This window comes from Acipenser ruthenus, chromosome 8 (genome assembly GCF_902713425.1).
Source record: "Acipenser ruthenus chromosome 8, fAciRut3.2 maternal haplotype, whole genome shotgun sequence".
NCBI classification, from domain to species: domain Eukaryota; kingdom Metazoa; phylum Chordata; class Actinopteri; order Acipenseriformes; family Acipenseridae; genus Acipenser; species Acipenser ruthenus.
Window position 1 is genome coordinate 15,730,497 of NC_081196.1, and position 21,644 is coordinate 15,752,140.

General features: G+C 36.1%; 1 protein-coding gene across 27 annotated transcripts in view; it reads left to right on the top strand.

Annotated features, from left to right (window-relative positions):
• LOC117972866 (neurobeachin-like) overlaps window positions 1-21,644 on the top strand; it is a 355,091-nt gene that overhangs the window by 303,910 nt on the left and 29,537 nt on the right. For all 27 annotated transcript variants that reach the window (XM_059028569.1, XM_059028575.1, XM_059028571.1 and 24 more), the window contains 4 exons: window positions 965-1,105; window positions 3,429-3,548; window positions 11,108-11,260; window positions 18,174-18,341. In XM_059028569.1, the coding sequence (XP_058884552.1) occupies window positions 965-1,105; window positions 3,429-3,548; window positions 11,108-11,260; window positions 18,174-18,341 (582 nt within the window). The remainder of the gene's footprint in view (window positions 1-964; window positions 1,106-3,428; window positions 3,549-11,107; window positions 11,261-18,173; window positions 18,342-21,644) is intronic.

The following is a 21,644-nucleotide window of genomic DNA, read 5'->3' on the forward strand; positions in this document are numbered from 1 at the left end:
GCTGTATACAGAGTTTTAAGGGCTCTTTAGACACAATTGATAAAGGTGTGGTATGTTCTGGGGTGTTTTCTAGAAGTTCAGTTGTGCCATAAAATAGGTATATAACTCAGGTCACTTGTGTGATGCCTAAACAATGCTGTATGAATGTGAAATGCATGCGCTGGTGATCCAGTTCATTCTTTTTAGGATAGTTGTATAACCCTGCCATTACAGTCATGCAGAATGAAGAATGAATTCCAAAAATGTAAATGTTTATTTTAGCATTGTACAGTAGTTCAGAATGGGATTAGTGAGCAGAACGTTTAGGCAGTGCTGCACTTTTAACAACTTTTTGTATGGTTCCACAAAGTGTAAATCATGTCAGGAAAGGTTAAGCTGTGAGGATTATCCAAAACATTTCACAGAACATTCACAATTTACTTGCAGCGTAGATTAACGGAGCCTTAAAGTTTCCATAGACCCAAATACTGAGAGCAGCTGAATATGTAAGGCACCTTGAAAATAATGGGGTCTGACAGACAAATCCTAAAGTAAACATTTTCTTCAGAATCTATCATCCACATCTAATGGTGAGGCTGCAAAGGCTAACCATGAAACATTAATAATGACTTACATTAAATATGGTTTACATGCACCTCATATATTTTTCAAGCCACATTGCTCAGAGCAACCATGTTATGAGACAGTTGTCTAAAAAAAAAAAAAAAAAAAAATTGAAATTGCTGGAACGTTTGGCTGTCCTTTGTTCATGCATGAATTCATAGTGCTGTATGTCTATATCAAGATATCTGACCTGTTCTCTTTTAAGCAGGACCAGTATTATCTAAACTTCTGAACAGTATTATGCCTTTCATGAATGTAACATATTAAAATAAAATCAGCAGTGAAAGAAACATGGAAAAATATGAAGAAATAAAGGTATTGTTCATGTTTAAAATCATTGTAATCTTTTTCATCTTCATAGCCTATTGGAGCACTGAACCCCAAGCGAGCTGTCTTCTATGCTGAGCGCTATGAGACCTGGGAAGAGGACCAGACGCCACCTTACCACTACAACTCGCACTACTCCACAGCTGCCTCCACACTCCTGTGGCTTGTTAGAATTGTAAGTATAGGAACAGCGATTTTAAACACCTCCTGCTGTCAGTACTGGTTTTAACCTGGTCTTAGTTGGTTGTGCAACTTTTTTCAACTGGTCGTGGTAGTTTAAGATAAACAGTACATTTCCTAGTTTCCCAAAATCGATAGTAACATGTGGTGTTAATTGTTGCTATGAAGCTGTTTTTTTTTTGTTTGTTTGTTTTTTTATGAACCAGCTTCAAAAATAACTGTATTTCTATGTCCAGCTATTACACTGGGAGGAATTTGCAGCAGAGCTAAGTCATATACAAGTCCAGTCAGCTCAGCTGACCTGAATGATTTTGCAATGTTTTACTGCAATAAAGAGTTTCTCTTGACCATATAGAAAGAGTCTGTCACTGGAGATACAGTAATACATCTGAGCGGAATCTAGATATTCTGCAAACTGAACATTCTTATCTTATTTTATTTATTTATTTATTTATTTATTTATTTATTTATTTATTTATTTATTTATTTTTATTTTTTTTACATATTTTACAAATCAAATCAATAATTTATTTCTGTATTTTTTTTTTATTGTATTTGAAACAATATCTAGCTGCAATGTATTTATAAATGAGGCATAATTTATACATTGAAATCCATATCAATGAGGGGATTTCCAGATTAAACATCTCACTTTTGTTGGACCACATTCCAGAAGATATAGACAATTTCACAGGCCGGTAAACAGGCATATGCTAAACCAAATTAAGTACACAGAATGGAATTGTATGTATTTCTGACAGTTTTTTTTTTATGTTCAGTGTCACAGACATCAAATTAGATACAAAAGACAGTTGAGTTATTACAGTATATTTAACAACAGAGAATACACTACATTGAACCGTGGGATTTGGAAACTCAAATACACCATCATGTTAACAGATTCTATGACTGTATGCCCAGAGCTAGTTAGGTCAATATGATTTTCATACAGCACAGGTACAATACATACATTCATTCTGTTTATACAGCACAAAAACACAATAACTCCCAAAGTTACTTTGCTTAACAAAATAGCATGTGTAAAAAGAGAGTGCAGAGATATTTCAACTGAAAGCTAATTATTATGGACTCCCTGGAGGTTTTTTTTTAATTGTTGTTGCTTTTTGCTTTTAGTTCTTGAGTACAGCAGGACTGAAAATCAAAGTTAATCTTAACAGCGTGAAGAACCTCACGCTGTGATTCCAAGGATGCTTGGCTATGTTTATCCATTATAGTGATATCTCCATTGGATTCACATTGAATGTCTGGGTAGAACCAATAAAAAATGGCCAATTAAAATGGCCTATACTGTACATTACAGCTAGAAAACAAGTTAATTAATTCAGCCCGAGGCCCTCCTAAGGTAAATGGGGCACATTTCCATAGAAACTCCATTGACTTCTAATACAATTCTCATTTCAAAATGGATGCAATGGACACAGACATACTGAATTCCATTCATTACTGAATCCATCACTTCAAGTTTAGCCAAGCCCCAGATTTCATTTCAGGACTTTTTGATAGCAAAACTCCATAATTTGATATAAAATGTAAATGTAATATTTTTTTTATTACATTATACATTCATGTGCTGTGTATAATTCCTGCTCACACATAGCAGCCTCTTGTAATTCTTACAGTACATGGACAGGGTGGCCTTTACACTTCTAATAAGGCAGTCCTTGCATGTTGCACAGTGGCGATATCATTTCCACAAGCACTGCAGACTTGGTTAATTTTTTTATCCCAGCAATTCCATTGTTGCTCTGTTGTATTAGGGACACAATTTCCCTAATAGTTAGATTTAGAGATGTGAAAGGGTGTGCAATAAAATACATTTGCCTATGTTTAATAAATAAGAGAAATGATATTACTGTATGTTATGGAAACCAATACTTAAACAATTGAATGTGCTCTCTTATTCTATGTATTTCACTTTTTTGTACATATATATGGATAGAAACAAGCAGTTATACACATTTAGGCCTTTTATTATTGGCCAATTGGCTATTTCATTCTTTTTAAAGTGCTAAAAAAAAAATAACAGAATACTGTAGATTTGAGAAATCAAGAGGTATAAAAACATTTTTCTTTTAGGTACAGTAATATCTTTTGGTGAAAAGATGGTATTTTTTGTCTTTTGCAATACACACATTTCTAGTTAATATGTTATTAGGTGTCTTATTTAGCATTGTGTCTTAATAGCAGAATTGTCTCAGGGAAATCCATATGTTATACAGACACTCCCTGTTGCCTTTCCTTTTTTTTTACTTTGTACTTTGTTCAGATTAATATTTGTTGTTGTTTGTCCCTCTTAGGAGCCGTTTACCACCTTCTTTCTCAACGCTAATGACAACAAGTTTGACCATCCTGACCGGACCTTCTCTGCTATAGCAAGGTCGTGGCGGAACTGTCAAAGAGACACCTCTGATGTGAAAGTATGTAATCATCCATAACTTCAAAACACTCGATCATTATCAATTCTTATATTTGAAAGAAAACAAAACAAATAGGTTCCTAATGTCCACATGTTTTATTGTAATTGTCTGTCAAGGCCCAAGCAGCACCGATAGCAACAAACCGGTCTGACACCACATCAGGTTTTGTACAGTTGTATCTGTAGTTATGCACATAGTATGCTGGTGCTCTACCTTATTTTCTGTGTGAACTGTACTATAAAAGTAATGGTTTATTGTTTTGTTTTTTGTTTTTTTTGTGCTGTATTCATAACATAGTAACATCAAGATGCTTTCAAAGTCTGTTTTTTTGTGTAAAATACAGTACTTCAGCTCCCAGATCTCCTTCCCTTCTTTAACCTTTTACGCCCCTCTTGTCCCGCCGGCGGAACACGGAACTGCACGTAAATATTATATTTCATAACTCATTTTTAATATTATTACAAAAGCAAAAGAGAAAAAAGCTGACTCGATATCAAAATCGTTGTTTTCCTACCGTCAAACAGCGAAGGAATTTTTCGAATCCGTCATTTCACCGCTGAGATATCCCATTCACAATGTGTCTAGTACCCCCATGCATTCAAAACAAAAGCAATCGACTAGCTTGCATTTTGCTGCTGTGGTCTTACAACCTTCATGACGATGAAATCTCCCTGATCACGTGGTAGGGGAGGTCACAAGCGTTCCATTCATGCCTTTACTGTGTTTGTAACCCAATACATCACAGAGTAATTGATGTGCAAACAAACACGCCCACCTCTTGAATGAGATAAGGGAAAAAAAAAAAAAAAAAAAAAAAAAAAAACCTTTCAAAGGCAAATGCTTGTGGCAATGGCTAGCCTGTGAGGTGCCAGAAGATAACATCCCTTTTAGAACTTAGTATATCAATTGACATAAAGATTTACACAATGTTTATTTTTGGAGAGGTTTGGGGACCCTTGGGCTTAGCTTTGTAAAAACTCCTGTAGAATTTGATCCCTTTGTTCAAACAGTTCCAAATTTTTACCCAGTATATTAGACATGTTGGTGAAGCACTGGAAAAAAATCTGGCTCTTTTCATATGCTACAAGTTGAAAAAATGACTATAGAACATAAAAAAATGAAAAGCGTTTGTTGTTTTTTTATGTGTTTTTTCTGGATATCTCCTTCCAGTGTGGTACTGAGTAAGACTTTTATCACACCTGAGGTTTTAGTCTTGATGCCCAAGGGGTTACCTTGAATTCAAGCCCTGAACCATGCCTGTGCTGTCTATACTTTGGAAGATATTGTGATTTATTTAAGGGCACAGCCCCCCAGGCGGAAATTGTCTGTGAGGGGCTGGGGTTTTGTATGCCAGAACTGCCACTTACCAAGATATTTTGAGTACCCTCTGGGTTATAGCTGACACGTTTGCAATGTACAATGCACAGGTTATTGGAAATCCAGTCTTTTAGTGAACTTTTAGTAGGACCACTGTGCTTACTGAAGCCTTTTTCATCACAGTTTATTACAAGTGGGTTTTCACCCCCATGAGTTACATCCTGCAGTACTAAGGCTGGCTTCACCACATTTCATACCTTCATTTTTAAATAAGATAATGATTTGTATAAATGCTGCATTGGTGTTGTGCAGCTAATCTCTATATGCAGCATTCAGTTTGTGTCCTTAAGGTAATTTGCAGTGGCAATATAGTGCAACACAGTTTTATAAATATGTCTGAAAATAAGATGCAGTCTCAGCTGATGAATAAAGCACAATGTTTTATTAAAGATCAGTAACTGTGAATGCCTGTAAAGAAACTCCAGTCAAAATACAACACAAATACTGCCAAAAATCGTTCCCTAGGATAAGGGTAGTGGTGTTTCTATAATACTGGGTCTTATTTGGGAACCTGGGTTTGATGCACTAACCATTCACCCCACACCCTACACAGACATACAGTCAGCTTACATCTCAGATGTAAAGGCTTTGTATATTTTCTTTTTCAAAATTAGGTCCTTTGAGGACTAAAATTTGCAATCTGATGAATATAGCAGCCAGAGGCACCAAAGGCAACGTGTCTACAAGGACTTTATGTATAAAAATTAAATGCATTTTTAATTCCACAAAATGAAATAGCTTGGTAATAACAAAACAAATGGTATTATTGTGTTTTTCATGAAAGGTGGATGCAATTTTTGGTATGCCTCTCTGTGAAGATATTTTTTTTTTAAAAAAAAAAAGGACTGTGCCTTGCTGTTAATTCTAAATTTTGCCCATTCCATAATACACAGTAGGAATGAGCATTGACCTCAAAGTGTCATATTTTTCTAGCATTGGGTTTGTGTTGCCTTGGGCAATTAATAAAGCATTAATGACAAGGGCTATTTAAAATGTAGGCTTTTATGTACATACATAGCTTTAACTTGACTGTGCCTGGGGACATGACTGAATAATCCATATTAAATTAAGCTGGAATACAATAGAACACAGCAAGAAGCATTGTATGCAGATAGCTCCCCTGTTAACAAATGCAACTTTCTTTAAAATGTAAAATATACTTGTATGTCTGCAAAGATTTATTTTTATATAGGCGATGAAGCTTTATTTATTTATTTAGGCTGGCTTTACCAGCTTTAGTTGTAGTTGTAACCTTATTGTAAAATAGTGGTAAAACTTTATTTTTATATACCATTGTCAAAATGGTATTGGACATAAATCCATGTCAGGTGTGACAGCATAGACCAACTACTCTGACATGCCCGAGGTCACTGGTGAGCTGTCTGCTTTATACAGTCATCTTTTTCAATTGATCATTGTACAGTTTTACTTTGAATTTAAGTCATCATGTGTTACAATTCAGTATTGAACTACAGTACTACCAGGTATTGGGATCCCTATAGCTGATAAAAAATTATTTACTACTGTTTAATTCAAACATCTAACCGTATCTGTGAGTCTCTTTAGTGTTTCTGTCTCTAAAATATGTAAAATATTGCAGAGGATCCTGTTGTAATGATGTTGTAATGATTTAAACAACAGCTATATTTAGATCCAGAATTTAGTGGTTTTCAAGTGCTACGCACACCAGTACTGGTGTTCTTTATGGCGATACGATTCCTCAACCACAAAACTTAATCACACCATTGTAATCTTGTGAATTTTTAACATTACTGATGGGGAACCAAAGCAGCCACTCTGTTGATGATTGTGGTGAACTCTTGTCAATAATTAGATGATGCCGTCACATTTTTAGTGACAAAGTGACAACTTGCATGCCAAAAAACAGTTGTAATGGGATAGGTCACTGTTTTACAACAGCCTTTCAAGATTGCATATAGTTACTGGTACACCTGGTGGTCTCTACTGGAAATACTGGTACTTGAGATGAAAAGGTTGAAAACCACAGATTTAGAACAATTGGAAAGTCTAATCAAATAATGAACATTTATAGCAGTATCTATTTTTTTTTTTGGTTTCTTTTCCGATTGTTGGTCACAAATAATTGCATGCTTTGTTTTTTTTGTTTTGAGACCCCAAAACCCCATATAAAAGTTTACCAAGTATTTTGCAGTTGTCTCATGCTTTTCCATGGTTTGCCATGTTTTTTAATATGCTTTATCATACCTTAATGAGCGTTAATATGCTTTGACTTTGTTTTATTACACTTTGCTATGCTTTTATGAAAGTTTCAGTAGCTGTCCTGTGGAACTCTGTGCTTGGAGAGTGGTGTGAGGGGGAGTCAGTCTGCATTTCACTGTAGAAACCAATGAACTTTTTTTCTCAGCAAGGGTTACATTCTACTGTTCCTGGTCTGGTAGAACCCTGATTTAAAAGGGAGTTTGTTTTACTGTGTTTCTCTTTATTAATCCTGACCTTCAGCGTTGGTAATGAGTACAAGCTGGGGAAAGAATGACTGTTAGTGGGGGCAACCTTTCAAAAGAGCAAGTCACCCGGAAATGACCTTAACTAGGCCAATCGCTTTCTCGCCTGCTTTCTTTGTTTCTCGTCTTTTTTTTTCTTCTCTTACTAACAACCAAAACAACCCATCGTTTGGACCACCACCTCGTACAGAACCTCTTTAAAAAAAAAAAAAAAAAAGATGAAAAAAAAAATGCTGCACCGCTGTCTGAAGGGATTTCATGCACCTCATAAGAAAAAGATTTTGACAAAATGTCATTAAGGTGACATAGTGTAAAGTAATACAGTTAATGGAGGCTCCCATGATTGACTTGTTAGACCATTATGAGGCTGCTGCAAAATTAATGAATGCCAAGGGAACTGCAGTTGAAAACGGATCTGGCAGGTTTAAAAGCTTTGTGGTGAGTTACAGCAGAGAAGTAAACACATGCATCGTTTTTCACTTCTCCGCTGTAGGCCATTTGAAACACTGTCATTTAAATCATATTATTTACATTATTAAAATAACATATAATGTACTTAACTCAGAGTACCAGTACTATATTTGTAGTTTACTAACTTTTTACTGGTATTAGTATAGTAATACCAGTGTAACTGATATTTCCCTGTAAAATCCTATGCTTAATTCTCTGATTAGAAGGTACTACTGACGTCAGTACTAGCCTGCAATCCCTGTTATGAAGACCGATAGCGGCTGATATTTCTGAGTACAGATGCAATCTGATGTCAGTGGAATGAGAATTTTTCAGCCTTTTTTTAAACATCTGCCTGTTTCAAAGTGCTTTGACGGTTTCAAATAGGCAATGCAGTGGACGCTTATTTGTTAAAAAATGTCCTCTCAATTTACCGTACTGTCAGATGCTGTAAGCAGAACTTCACAGCACAGCAGCAAAAATGCAAACGCTATGAGGAAAAGCATCTCTGATCTTGCATACTTGGCAGGGACCAATAAACCTTGGCCGGTGGAAACGATCCCTCACGACGAGCTGGATCCTATTCTTGCGCACTTTATATTTGCAACTAGACGACAATTATAGTTGATTCTGACTGTGACTAATTATTATAAAAAAGTAGTTTAGTTTTTTGTTTGGTTTGTGATTTTTAGTAAAGAAAAGTTTAATTTTATTTGTGTGTGTGTTTCTTTTTTAGTCTTTGGTGGCTTTTTCCAGTCTGATTATGTACAGTAGCTTGTACTTTATTCTCAATCTAATGTTATACCACAGGTTTATTGTCTACATTAATAAGACACAGCAGGCCAGTATTCAAGTTACACCTACGGTTTAAAAAGTATTTTATTTTAGTACCATTATCTACCATGATTAGACAGAGTCAGAATTAAACATGAAATCCATATCTTATTAAGCGTACACACTTTTCTAGAAATGTAATGTTTCTGATGCCTTTTATAATGGTGTAATTTTAAACACTCAAGGGGTTGATTTGATCAAAACATTACTCTGGAGGTTTACCATGCAGTAACAACCATCATCATCATCATTGTTTTATATCAGCTATTATTATATTACAGAATTGTAGGTCTATGTTGTTCCTGAAATAAAAAAAAAAATTAGATATCATTATTATCTCAACTTTTTCTTTATTTGGGAATCAAAGGGTTAAAAAGATAAGAAAATAAGTGGAAGGCTCATTGGGCCCGGTTATGAATTCCCCCCTCAAGAGATGAGTATCCCTGGTGATGAGGATGTACAGTATGGAGGCACCAGCACATTCTTTCTTGCACTATTAGCTCTATCTTCATAAGCTCATTCAATTTACAAGGGGCATTCCTTAGCATGTATTCTCAAAGGTTTCAGAATCTAGGACACAATGACCTACTTTTACGTGATTAGTTGAAAAAAAAATAATAATAATTGTTACAAGAGGTTATTCCTTGTGTTGTGAATATACTCCACAGTGACCAACTTTTTACTGACATTACTATCATGTTGAAGACTATATTTTGGACACTGCTCCTAGCATATACAGGCATTTGTTACAAGATGCTATTGTTGTACACTAGATGAAGGTCATGATAAGCGAATTTATCAATGTTTTATTTACATCATTGGTGAAGGACATGTTTCTGTCATACCTTTAGATATTCTCTCATCATTTCAATTTTTAAAGAAAGTGGAAATATGTAGTCCTCAAAGTTAGCTGCATTAGTAAGACCTCACCTAGAATATTGTGTTCAGTTTTGGTCACCTCGTTACAAAAAGGATATTGTTGCTCTAGAAAGAGTGCAAAGAAGAGCAACCAGAATTATCCCAGGTTTAAAAGGCATGTCGTATGCAGGCAGGCTAAAAGAATTTAATCTATTCAGTCTTGAACAAAGAAGACTACGTGGCGATCTGATTCAAACATTCAAAATCCTAAAAGGTATAGACAATGTCGACCCAGGGGACTTTTTTGACCTGAGAAAAGAAACAAGGACCAGGGGTCACAAATGGAGATTAGATAAAGGGGCATTCAGAACAGAAAATAGGAGGCACTTTTTTACACAGAGAATTGTGAGGGTCTGGAACCAACTCCCCAGTAATGTTGTTGAATCTGACACCCTGGGATCCTTCAAGAAGCTGCTTGATGAGATTCTGGGATCAATAAGCTACTAACAACCAGACGAGCAAGATGGGCTGAATGGCCTCCTCTCGTTTGTAAACTTTCTTATGTGCTTATGTTCTAAACACAGAGTAATGTGCAGTCCTTTTATCTTTTGAAGGCTGATAGAGTAAATATGGAAGATGCATTGTTTAATTGTATTAATTTATTAAGCATTGTCAAACTTGAAATGAATCAGGTTTCAGTGTAATCAGCTTTGATCAGGTTACTAATTTGAATTACTAGTGTGTTATCTAGTAATCCAATTAATAAGATTCCTTTACTTTTTAAAGTGAGGAGGAGGTGGGGTTTACCAACCTACCTTCATCGACAGGTTGTCTGTTTTAGATGTCTTCATAAGCTTAAATAGTTCACCAGTTAAAGCTGTGTTAATGGGCCTAATAGGGCTTTGTTATTTTTTTTATTTAAAAAAAATAAATAAATAAATCTAATTTGTAGTTAGGTGGCTAAAACAAACAGCTTTGGGACTTGCATGCGCAACAGACAACAGGTTAGTTTGAAAAAAATAAAATAAAGAACAAGGGTATATGAAATGGCAATTTTGCCTATAAGTCAAAAAATAAATATTTACTATGTTAGTTGTTTCACCTTTAACTACTGTGGCAGGGCTACTCAACCCTGGTCCTGGAGGGCCGCTGTCCCTCCTGGTTTTTGTTCCAGCTGTACCCTAAATTACTTAATTGGACCAATTAAGTGCTTATTAAAAGTTTAATTGGTCCAATTAATCAATTTAGTGTATAGTTAGAACAAAAACCAGGAGGGACAGCGGCCCTCCAGGACCAGGGTTGAGTAGCCCTGTAATATAAGAGTATATGTGCTGAAATGAAATCGTCTATTGCTACATTTTTACTTTTTCCATTTGTATCAAATCCTATGTAGGCATACTTTTGTTCATTTTAGCTTCAACTTTGTTGTTACTGACTATGTAAAACATATGTTTTTTTGTTGTTTTTTTTTGTAGACCCTCATCCCCGGAATAATGTTTTCTTCTTTCTGTCTGTGGTTGAGAATGGAATCTAATGTGTGTATTCTCATTTTAACAGGAGCTGATCCCGGAGTTCTATTACCTCCCTGAGATGTTTGTGAACAGTAACGAATATAATCTGGGGGTTAGAGATGACAGGACAGTTGTGTCTAATGTTGATCTCCCTCCCTGGGCGAAAAAGCCAGAAGATTTTGTCCGGATAAACAGGATGGTAAGGATTTCTTCTCTGTCAGCTCTGTCTATCGATTACAGTTGGTGGTGGTGGTGTTGGTGTTTTTGTAAAACTTTCTGGAACTGTATTCTATTTAGCACTTCAGCAGGATCAATGAAGGTAAAAACACCAGAAACTACAGGCCCCCTGAAATCATCTAGTTTTACTTTCTAAAACTAAGAGCAAAGAAATGCAATAGCAATACCAAATGTGACATTACAAATCTATAATTTATATGTGTGTGCCTGACTTTAACAGAGTCTATATATTAATCTATATAAATTCAGCCTAAAATAAAAAAAAGGAAAAGTCTTGAGCTCAGTTTTAAAGTTGTTGTTTTTTCATAGCTGTTTTGATCACAAAAAGGCTATTTCTCAACTAAGTTGTATGGTTGAGGTGAACAAAAAGAGTGTGAAAATGATATACTTTAAATATTACAAATAAGAACAAACCTGGCATTGTCTTACTTTTAAAGACAGAAATAAGAAACTCCCACATGCTGTTGGAGATGTTTTAAAAAATATATACCACCATTTAGATCAATTGAATAGACCACAAGGGAGGGGGGGGGAGAGATATATGAGTATGAATATGGAACAGATAGCCAGTCCTCTGTTGCTTCTGGCCTGCTCTAACCACTGACTTACCGCATTCCTTTGAATTTAAGACGTCCTCAAATTTAAGACACAGCCCAAATTTTCCACCCTCAATTTGAAGAAAAAATAAAACATCAAATAAATCTGCATTTACAAAGATACAACCTCAATTACGCATGTAGAGACAGTTTGCAGCCGTCTGCTGTCATACAGAGCATTACAGTTATGTGCTGCTTCTCATTTCCAGTCGTGATTACTCACACCTGTTTTTCTCCCTATTTGTGAAAAACTTCTCTTTGAATTCCTCAGGAAGCTAATGGTGCTTCTTTGAAAATGGCTGATTGTATGTCATGGATGATTCGAGATCGGGCAGTAACGTTTTGTTTTGTCTTTTCTCAGCAGTCAGTCACGTTGCTGTTTGTGTACTCGGGTTGTCAAGTCTTTTTTTGGCAATTTTTAAAATGCATCACTATACGATACTATACTCAAATTTAAGACACAAGCTATTTTTGAGAAGAAAAAAATGGTTTAAAAAGTGTGTCATAAATTTGAAGGAATACAGTAATCAACCCTTGACTAAGAAACCAGATAATACTGCAATTAAACTAGTTACCACATATGTTTAAATCTAGTTTAGAATAGAATGCATTATGTTATTTCTGTGTTTTTACAGCTTTATGCCCTCAAAGAAAATATGAATTATATTTTCATATTGATGAGAACACATTTTGTGTTACTGTGCTTAATTGGTTCAGGGGTGTGCAATTCATATCACCCGACGCCTGGGACAACAAGATTTGTGTGAGGGACAACAAGTTTTACCATTATACTTTGCCCGTCGGACAAGTACTTTTTTTCTTTTTTTGTCACAACATTCTGTTGCTAGAAAAACACAGATTTCTAGGGAGTCATTGGAGTCTGGAATAAGTTAAGGAATTGTTAACTTCATGGGCTGACTAGGAGGTGAATTCACAAATGTAAGGGACGGTATGTGATGCTGTAATTTATGGGCAAATTGTGGGCCGTTGCCATGAAAACAATCTGTCGACTGTTGTACTCAAATGATCCCTTTGGCTGTGTGAAAGGGTTATGATGGTATTATAGCGGCATAGATTGCACAATTACATGCTGTGTGAATGGGTATTTTAAATAATTTAATAATTTAATGTCTCCGAGACGGCTCAGTAGCGGCATTTGTGTGTGAAAGTGGCTTATTTGTGTATGTGTGTTTTGTGGGATGGTGAGGGGGCAAGTAGATTTTTAAGAAGGACAAGTAGATTTTTCTAGCATTTTGTCCCATGGACAAGAAGATTTTTTCAAAAATTGCACACCCCTGTGGTTACATGGCATCTCATGAAGAGGTTAAAAAAAAAAACAGTTGGAATCTCATGGGGTATAAAAAGTAATCCGAATTTTACGTACCGCCAGTATCACCTGAAACCCCCGAGTACTGGACTTGAGTCTGCACTCAGTGAAATGGAAACAGTGGTGACTTGTTTTCTCCCTTTGTCTGCAAAAGACTAGACAGATCTTTCTGACTTATTTATGAACCCCTTAATAAAGCAGTGTGTTCGATACTAACGTGATTTGGGTCTGACCTCAGTGATGTCATTGAAGAACAGCAGCAGTAAGTGTCCCCGATAATGTTACCCTAATGCCGGGTTCATCAATCATAATTTAGCAGTTTAAGAAAGCCTTTCACAGATGTGCATCTGCAGTATTACTCAGGCACTCAATCCCAGCAGGCCTCCTGTGGAACGGAGAGCCAGAAATAGAACACATTCAGCCAGTTACTCAAGCATGTTTATTATATTCAGGGACCAGAGACTCGGACTGAAGGCAGTCTAGAACTGGCCTTGCTGGAGTTTGTAACTAGAATCCTATAAATACAGGCTCCATTTTTTCATAAAGGACCTATATATTTCTTACTGTTTAAGAGATACCAGATGTGGGTTATTCCTCACAGACACACCCGGTTTAGGGTTTTTAGGAACTGAATAGTATAACTTCCGAACATACAATGAGAGCATGCGTCTTTTGCAGATTTTCAGCACTTTGGAATAAACCCAGGTGTATTATGGCAAAATGTATATGTTTATAAACAGCAATAATTTGTTTGTTTGTAGGACTGAAGCTAAATCAAAAGCAAGATGAGTAATACAAGAAAAATATGTGAAGCAAAATTTCCTAGCTTCATTCATAGAGACAGGCCCTTTATTAGAGAACCTCATACAATATAATTGTATTGATCTTGAACAAATAAGGCATGGGCGTTATCAATTAACCTAGAATTACATTTCAGTTATGGTGCTGCTATCCTTATAGATGCATTTTTAAAAGCATCAAATAACAACAACTGAGATTACTGTGTGTAATGCTAACCCTGCATAAAATTGCAAAAAACAGCAGTTATCTTTATCACAGTTGTTTGTTTTGTTATTTGGTACTCCAAGGTTAAGTCTATATGATCCATTTCATGTTGCTAACACAACTCTTATTTCTAAATTAGCTGGAATTGTGCCCCCTATTAAATCAGATCTTTAATGCATCCATTGACGGTATATGTGTTCTGTGAGCTGCGGAGCACATTCATTGTTCTGGAGATCTGCTGACCTGTTTGCTATCTGTAGGGGGGGAGGAGGAGGGAGGAAGTGGGGGGGGGGGGGGTTAAATGCATTTGACCTTTTCTTTGGGAATTACAAGGTTAGCCAAGAGAGACAAAACTCATGGCAGTGACCTTTCTGAAACCCACATTTATTTTTCTGGTCTGTTCAACACAAAGTGACAGTAACAGGGGAAAAAAAAGTATTGTACATTATGAAAATTATTAGTATTAATAATAGGATACACATCATTCAGAAGGTTATTAAGTTTCCACATCAGAACTGGCAATGGTGCTTTAGATCAGAACCTGTTGTAGACTTCCATGTCTCAGACACATCGCCTACTGTACAGCAGTGAAACACAGGAAATAAGGTGAAACTACAAAAACAAAGGTAACTCTTTCGCTACTGTTAGAACACAAGCGGAAACGTTCAGTTTTACCACGATAATTTATGACTTGAGTGTGCAGGCTGTCACAGCTGCATATATACAAATATAGACAATTGGAATTACTAAACTAAAGAAAATATATTGTATAAAAATACTGTATCCTCAAAATACAACAGGAAGGAAAATAAATGTATAGGGTGGATTATTTATAATTTACTCTAATGTTTACACTGTTGACATGTTTTTCTGTGTTTCAAGCATGAAGAACTACTTATTTCTACTTTTTGGAAAATATTAGCGTTATAAATTGCTAATGATTACATCTGCCTGCTGTTAACTTTATCATATTAGAAGATACAGCAGTCCCTTTCTCAACTGGAAATGTCAGGAAACAAACAAGTTATCTGAAAATAAAAGGGTGTCCGTTTTTAAAAAAGGAATTGCTCACACATACGTTTATAGTGATTCATTTATTGTAACTGTATAAGTTATTTCACTGAAATAACACTAATGAGTTCTCTGTACACATTACAGTATGTAATAATATAAATCTGTACAGTTGGCCTATTCAGTAGTACAGTTCAGTAGTAAAATCAAATGAATACCTAGCGCACTTTTTTTTTTACTTTAGCTATAGGCTGCCAGTAACACAAAATAAATCATGCTGCTGCATTTACATAGAAAATGTTACAGTGTGCGCGTGGCTGCAAGTAAAACACATAGCCTACCTGCTAATTTTGTTTGCTGTTGGTATGAGTCAGACTTTCTTTGGGAAAAGCAATTAAAGACTTTGGAGTCCATCAACATTTCTGAAAGCTTCTCGCCCTTTTCCAACCAATCGATCCCAGTTAGTTTAAAGTCTGCAGAGTATGAGTTTGTATGCCGTCTTTTAATCATGTGCTTGATTTTAGTAGGTTACTTGCATCGGTTCTTCCATTTATATGTGCGTCATGTATTTGGTGTCAGTATAACAGCTGTTTTTTTGGGGGGTTTTTTCAGTGTGTCTCTTTGGATCATACAATTCACAGTGACCTAGCATCACACTTAATGGGTGATTATTGGGTTTTATGTTGTCCGGTATAGCCAAATGTGCGGCATAACGGTGTCTGTAAGAGTAAGGGACTGCTGTATATTTGAACAATTCTGGATTACTTACCATTTAGATGTTTTGTACTTACATCCCCGTAAACAATACACAATCCAAAAGAGAAAAAAGCAGTAATTATGGGGAAGGACCACATGTGCCGTTTTCTGTAAATTAGCATTTTGTCACGTGGATCAGGATGACTCAAGAGTGCAGTTTTCACCTGCTTGAAATATGCAGTATTGCAGAACAGTAGGCTAGGAATCCCCACTGACACTAAACGCATACCAATACAACCATCCCCAAATCTGAAGAGTAGAAAGAAAATATATTAATAAGAGCCCTTTCTGGGAGAGTGTTAATGTGACTGTACCACTCACTGTTGTAATATGCTCGAAAAACATAACTGTAATTGCAGTTAATTATCTAGTAGTAATACCTGCTGTGTTGAATATAGCTGCTTAACTAAACATATTGACAAATAATGCATTTATGAAACCAGTAAGCCTTATCTCTGACAAATAATGAGGAGAGCATTCACACATTTTGGTTCTGTTCCATGTTTGGTCTTCCTTAATTATACCTCTAAATAATACTGTAATTGTAGCTAATGTTAACTTCCCACACAGTAAAGGTAATTTAAGTTAAAAACATTAGTCACAAATGGGTATTATAATTGAATATTAATAACGTTCTTGTGAATGTGCTTTACCAGCAAATTGAGGATGTTCTCATTCTTCAATCCACTAGCCTATCTGCAGTTTGCTGGTGAAGTACATGAACAAGTTCAATGTTACTTATGTAAGCGTCCTTGTGAGGAGAGCTTGTATGTGTTTGCAGATCCACCGCCGCCACCACAACACCAAACTATTTCAGCCCGTAACTTCATATTTTCAATGTTGTGGACGTGAGCAAAATCTAATGACACTTTGGCCTGTGACCTAAGATATGTCTTCTACTGCTTTATGAATTTGTAGACTTTCTCCATTGTCTGACTACAATATCCTTCAGATGTTAACCTTAATAATGTATAAACTGAACATTTCCACAGATTTTTATGAATGTATTTATTTTTTAAATAAACACACACACACACACACAATAAAAAATGAAGACTGATTTAAGAACCAGTTCAGAGGAGACTACACCACTGCTTTGTGTGCAATATGCTGCCACTCTACCTCACAGGGGTTCTGCAAAATTGGGACTGGTGTTTAAAGAAAAAAAGAGATTGTATTCTCTGGATTAGAATATAGAACATATATTTCTTCCCACAGTTTGCATGATTTCAATTCACATGGGCTTTTTGGAATGTTTTTTTTCATTTCGCATGGACATAGTGTTTATACCAAGATTACAAGTAGTCTGGCATTGTTGTATCCCAGTGTGTATTGTCTATTCTCTGACGTAAAGGCGTTCTGTATAAAGAGTACATCCCCATTTTATTTATTGGTAAGGGTAGAGGGATTTTAAATGAACTGACTGGCATTGGTTTCACAGGCAGAAAAGCCGCAGAAGGAACAAAATGTGCTTTAGCCCTGTTTTCATCTACGCATCTGTCATTTGCAATTGTAATGATGTGCCCTCCAGCTAGCTCCACCACTGTGCTCGCCTGCATGTTTCTTTGGTAATAATGCTGTTGTTTGAGATTTTCAAATAAATGTGTACTTGTGAGGCTGGTGACCTGTATTGTTAACAAAATACAGTAGATGTAGTTTTGACCAGAAGGATGACTGATTATTCCAATCAATTCACATATCGGAGGGATTTATGCAGTGTATAGCAATGGATCTTCACATAATAACTTGATCAATCACTTGAAGCATTTTTAAAGCACTGATATCAACCAATTTGTAAGGAAAAATGGACAGATAATTTTGGGCACATTGTTCACTGATTTAGATTATATATTTTGACCATCTGTCTTGGAAACATCTTAAGAAGATCCCATCATCATATTAAAATGAAACATTTATAAGTACATGATCTTTGTGGTACTAAATACTAGTTTTGCAAGGACATATAGGGGAGATGATCCTACCCCTTGGATCTGTGTGATGCCTTCAAGGCACCATGTCTTATTGCTTTCTCTACATCTTTTCTTTATTTCAATTTCATCAATAGAACGTGCCATTTTCTTTGCAGAAGGTTTGATATGGACCAGGACCAGAAAACATACTTCTGGCCATTTAGTTTATCTTGCCATCACCTTTAAAGCTGTGTTTTTTTCACTTGACAGGCTCTGGAAAGCGAGTTTGTGTCATGTCAACTGCATCAGTGGATTGACCTTATTTTTGGATACAAGCAGCGTGGACCTGAGGCGGTGCGTGCGCTCAACGTCTTTCACTACCTGACTTACGAGGGCTCAGTCAATCTGGACAGCATCACAGACCCTGTTCTCCGAGAGGTAAGCTGGAGTAGCACCAGGGTCAACACTGGCCACACCATTCGACAAAGAAGAGACGCCCCCCTGTAATGTCTCTATTTCTGCCTATATATATGTGTCCAATATGGTTTGAGTCTACCAGTCATAGGAAATCATCACTGTAGATATAGATACAATAGATCTGCTAGTCACTTTAAAGACATTAGTTTTTAAACGGCTTGATTTATCCCATACCGTATAAGCGGTTCTTACTGGTTCCTCATGGCTGCCCACTTTTTCATCCACCATGGCACCCCAATAGGCTACTTGCAGTTAATGACGTCACGTTTCAGCTATACCTGTGTCTCAGCTTCCGGTGAGTGAGTGGCGTATTCGAAATCCTGTTGTTTACATTTTGTCTGTTGTATTGAATGATTTACAAAGATGTATCACTTGATTATTTAATTGCTAAGAGAAAGAGAATGAGTTGTACTTCAGGCACAACTGTGAAAACCTTTAATTATCATTAATGAGAAGGAAATGGTAGTGATCACTATTCTCTGCTTGCCGATTGCAACATTGACATCACTGCATGAAAAGTGGCATGACCAACTTGTCATGACCTCTAGTCTAAATAAGGCAGGTTCTGAATTTGCTGGGGGATTATTTAGGTGGTCAGGAAACTGCCCAGAAAAAAAAAACACCTTCTATAGGGTCGAGCTGTAAAGGATAATTGATGTATCAGTTGTTCCAAACAATGTAATAGCTTTGTTTCTTTTGCCTAGTTAGAGGGGAAAAAAGTTATCTGAAAACTTTACAGGAATTGTAATTTATGTTCTTTGATTAAAAGCCTGGAATGATCCAGCAGGTTGCGAGTAAAGAACATGTCTATACCTAATTAACAGACTCAATATAAGCAACATATTCTTACCAATGCAGCTTAAAATAGCGTAATTGAAAAAAGAAATTTCAGCAGCTGGTATATGCAGAGTGTTGTGCTGTGTTCTAGCTTACAGTGAAGAGCTCCTCACACCCCATGATATCAACCATCTGCTGTATGGAAAACAAGTCATTTATATCCTGTCAGGACAGAGATTGTTTTTATTTATCAAGTGACCAGTATGCAAATAATAGAAATACTGTGTCAACTGGAGGGTTTAATAATAAAAGAAAGTGACAAGAAAGTATGCATCATTCATTTCAGGGTTACAGCTAAGGAATTATTGTTTTTTTTTTTATTAAATTAAAAATATGTGTACATATTCAAAGTTTTTGTTGTGCATATCATAAAGCTAATGGCTTATAAAAACATGCTACTATATTGCACATTACCTATCTTCAGGGTAATCAGAAATACCAATATTACACAGCCATTGTTTTGCTTAAAGAATGCTATGTGCTGTCCAACACAAACATGGCTATTTCTAGTCTTGAAGCTTCTGGCAAGCTTTGCTGGACAAACTTGTTTATACATTTAATTATTTGCTTAACTTATATACAATAATGATTAAGGAGACAATATAGGTTAGAACCATACTGATAAAAAAAAATGTAGCCTTTCATTTTTGTATAGGAACTAGAAGTGCTAGCACACATCAAACATGAAATCACTGCAATTTGCACTTCAATTAAAATGATGGATCCATTAGGCTAGTTCATATGTTTCATTATCTTGTCCTGACTCCTTCAATTGTAACAGTACAATTTCTTGACTTAATTTCAAATCTTACTTTTTCAAAGATTTTCAGCGCATTTACACTGAAGTGTGCTGCATACTACAGGTGTTTATTTTTATTTGTCCAACCCCTGTAGATATAACTCAAATAGTTTTGTCAATTTGCTGAATGTGGTATATTTTAAAATTCTGAAAAAATACAGCTTAAGTTATCTAACAGTTCTTGTAATGTGAGACGTGACCTTCTGCGAGGGCAGATTTGTCAGTTTTCATCTTAACATAACAATGCAATTTTCTTCATGAGCATCCCTTCAGTACCTCAGCTGAATTTACTAATGCGTGAGTCGCAGACCAGAATAGGTCTACTGTCAATTTAGCTTGAAGTAAGTCAGCTGGACAGTGAGAGAGAAGTTAAAAAGTAGATTGTTACTGTGGGGGTAAGACTTTCATATAAGACTTATGAAGAAATGTATAACTAAGAAGTGATATAACCTAAAAAGCTGTCTCTCAGACTTGTGTGGTTTTTGCAATGATGACTATGTAGCAGTGATAGCTACTGCTCCCCAGTAAGCACCCATCCTTGGGTAATAACACGAAATGTCTTCACTCGGAGAGATGTTGAAATGTGACGATCAGCTCCAGGATTCATTCCTGCTTGACAAGTGAAATGATGGCTTTAGCGTTAACCGTGGCAATTATAGTATTAAAAAGTCAAGAAATTAGAGGTCAGAATAATAGATCATTTTCCTCCTCATGTCAAATTAAAAAAACGACACCTCTTGACAGGCACAGCAGCTTCAGTTGAGGACATTATGACAGCTTAACTCAGCTTGTGCTTGTAACTGCCGTGATTCACCATGATATTTATCATGAGAGCATTCGCATACAGAAGAACATGACACAAACCTCTTGATACAAACCCTGCTGCTTCTCCGAGATGTAAACAGCCAAGTTATGCATTAACTCTTATTTGGCCTTGCCTGGGTATTATAGGTCTTGTTCTGCAAATATAAAAAGAAATGGTGATTCACACACAAGAAACATATGTATGTTTAGGCGCCTTGGTGTATGTATTTCATATTTTCTAATCAGTTTTAGATGTAGATATATAGGGCTTATTTACAACACCATTTAACTCCCTGAGTTATTTAGATTCTGTTTTTGTGGATTAAATAAAATGTGGTACTTTATGAAACTGTTCAGGATTATTTCTAAAGAAGCTAGTTTCATTATTATTATTTGTTTATTTATTATTTGTTTATTTAGCAGACATCTTTATCCAAGGCGACTTACAGAGACTAGGGTGTGTGAACTATGCATCATCTGCAGAGTCACTTACAATTACATCTCACCCGAAAGACGGAGCACAAGGAGGTTAAGTGACTTGCTCAGGGTCACACAATGAGTCAGTGGCTGAGGTGGGATTTGAACTGGGGACCTCCTGGTTACAAGGCTGTTTCTTTAACCACTGGACCACACTGCCTCCTTCATAATATTAAACGTTAAGTAATTAATCAATGCAGATTTTACTCTCCCCAATAATCTAAATAACAAGAAGTGCAGAACGGCTAATAAACGTATTAATAACCCAGCTTTCTTACGGCTTTAATCAGAGGTTAAAAGCTTTGGTAAACACGCTAAAGAGCTGGGTGCAATCCTAAGCATTAATT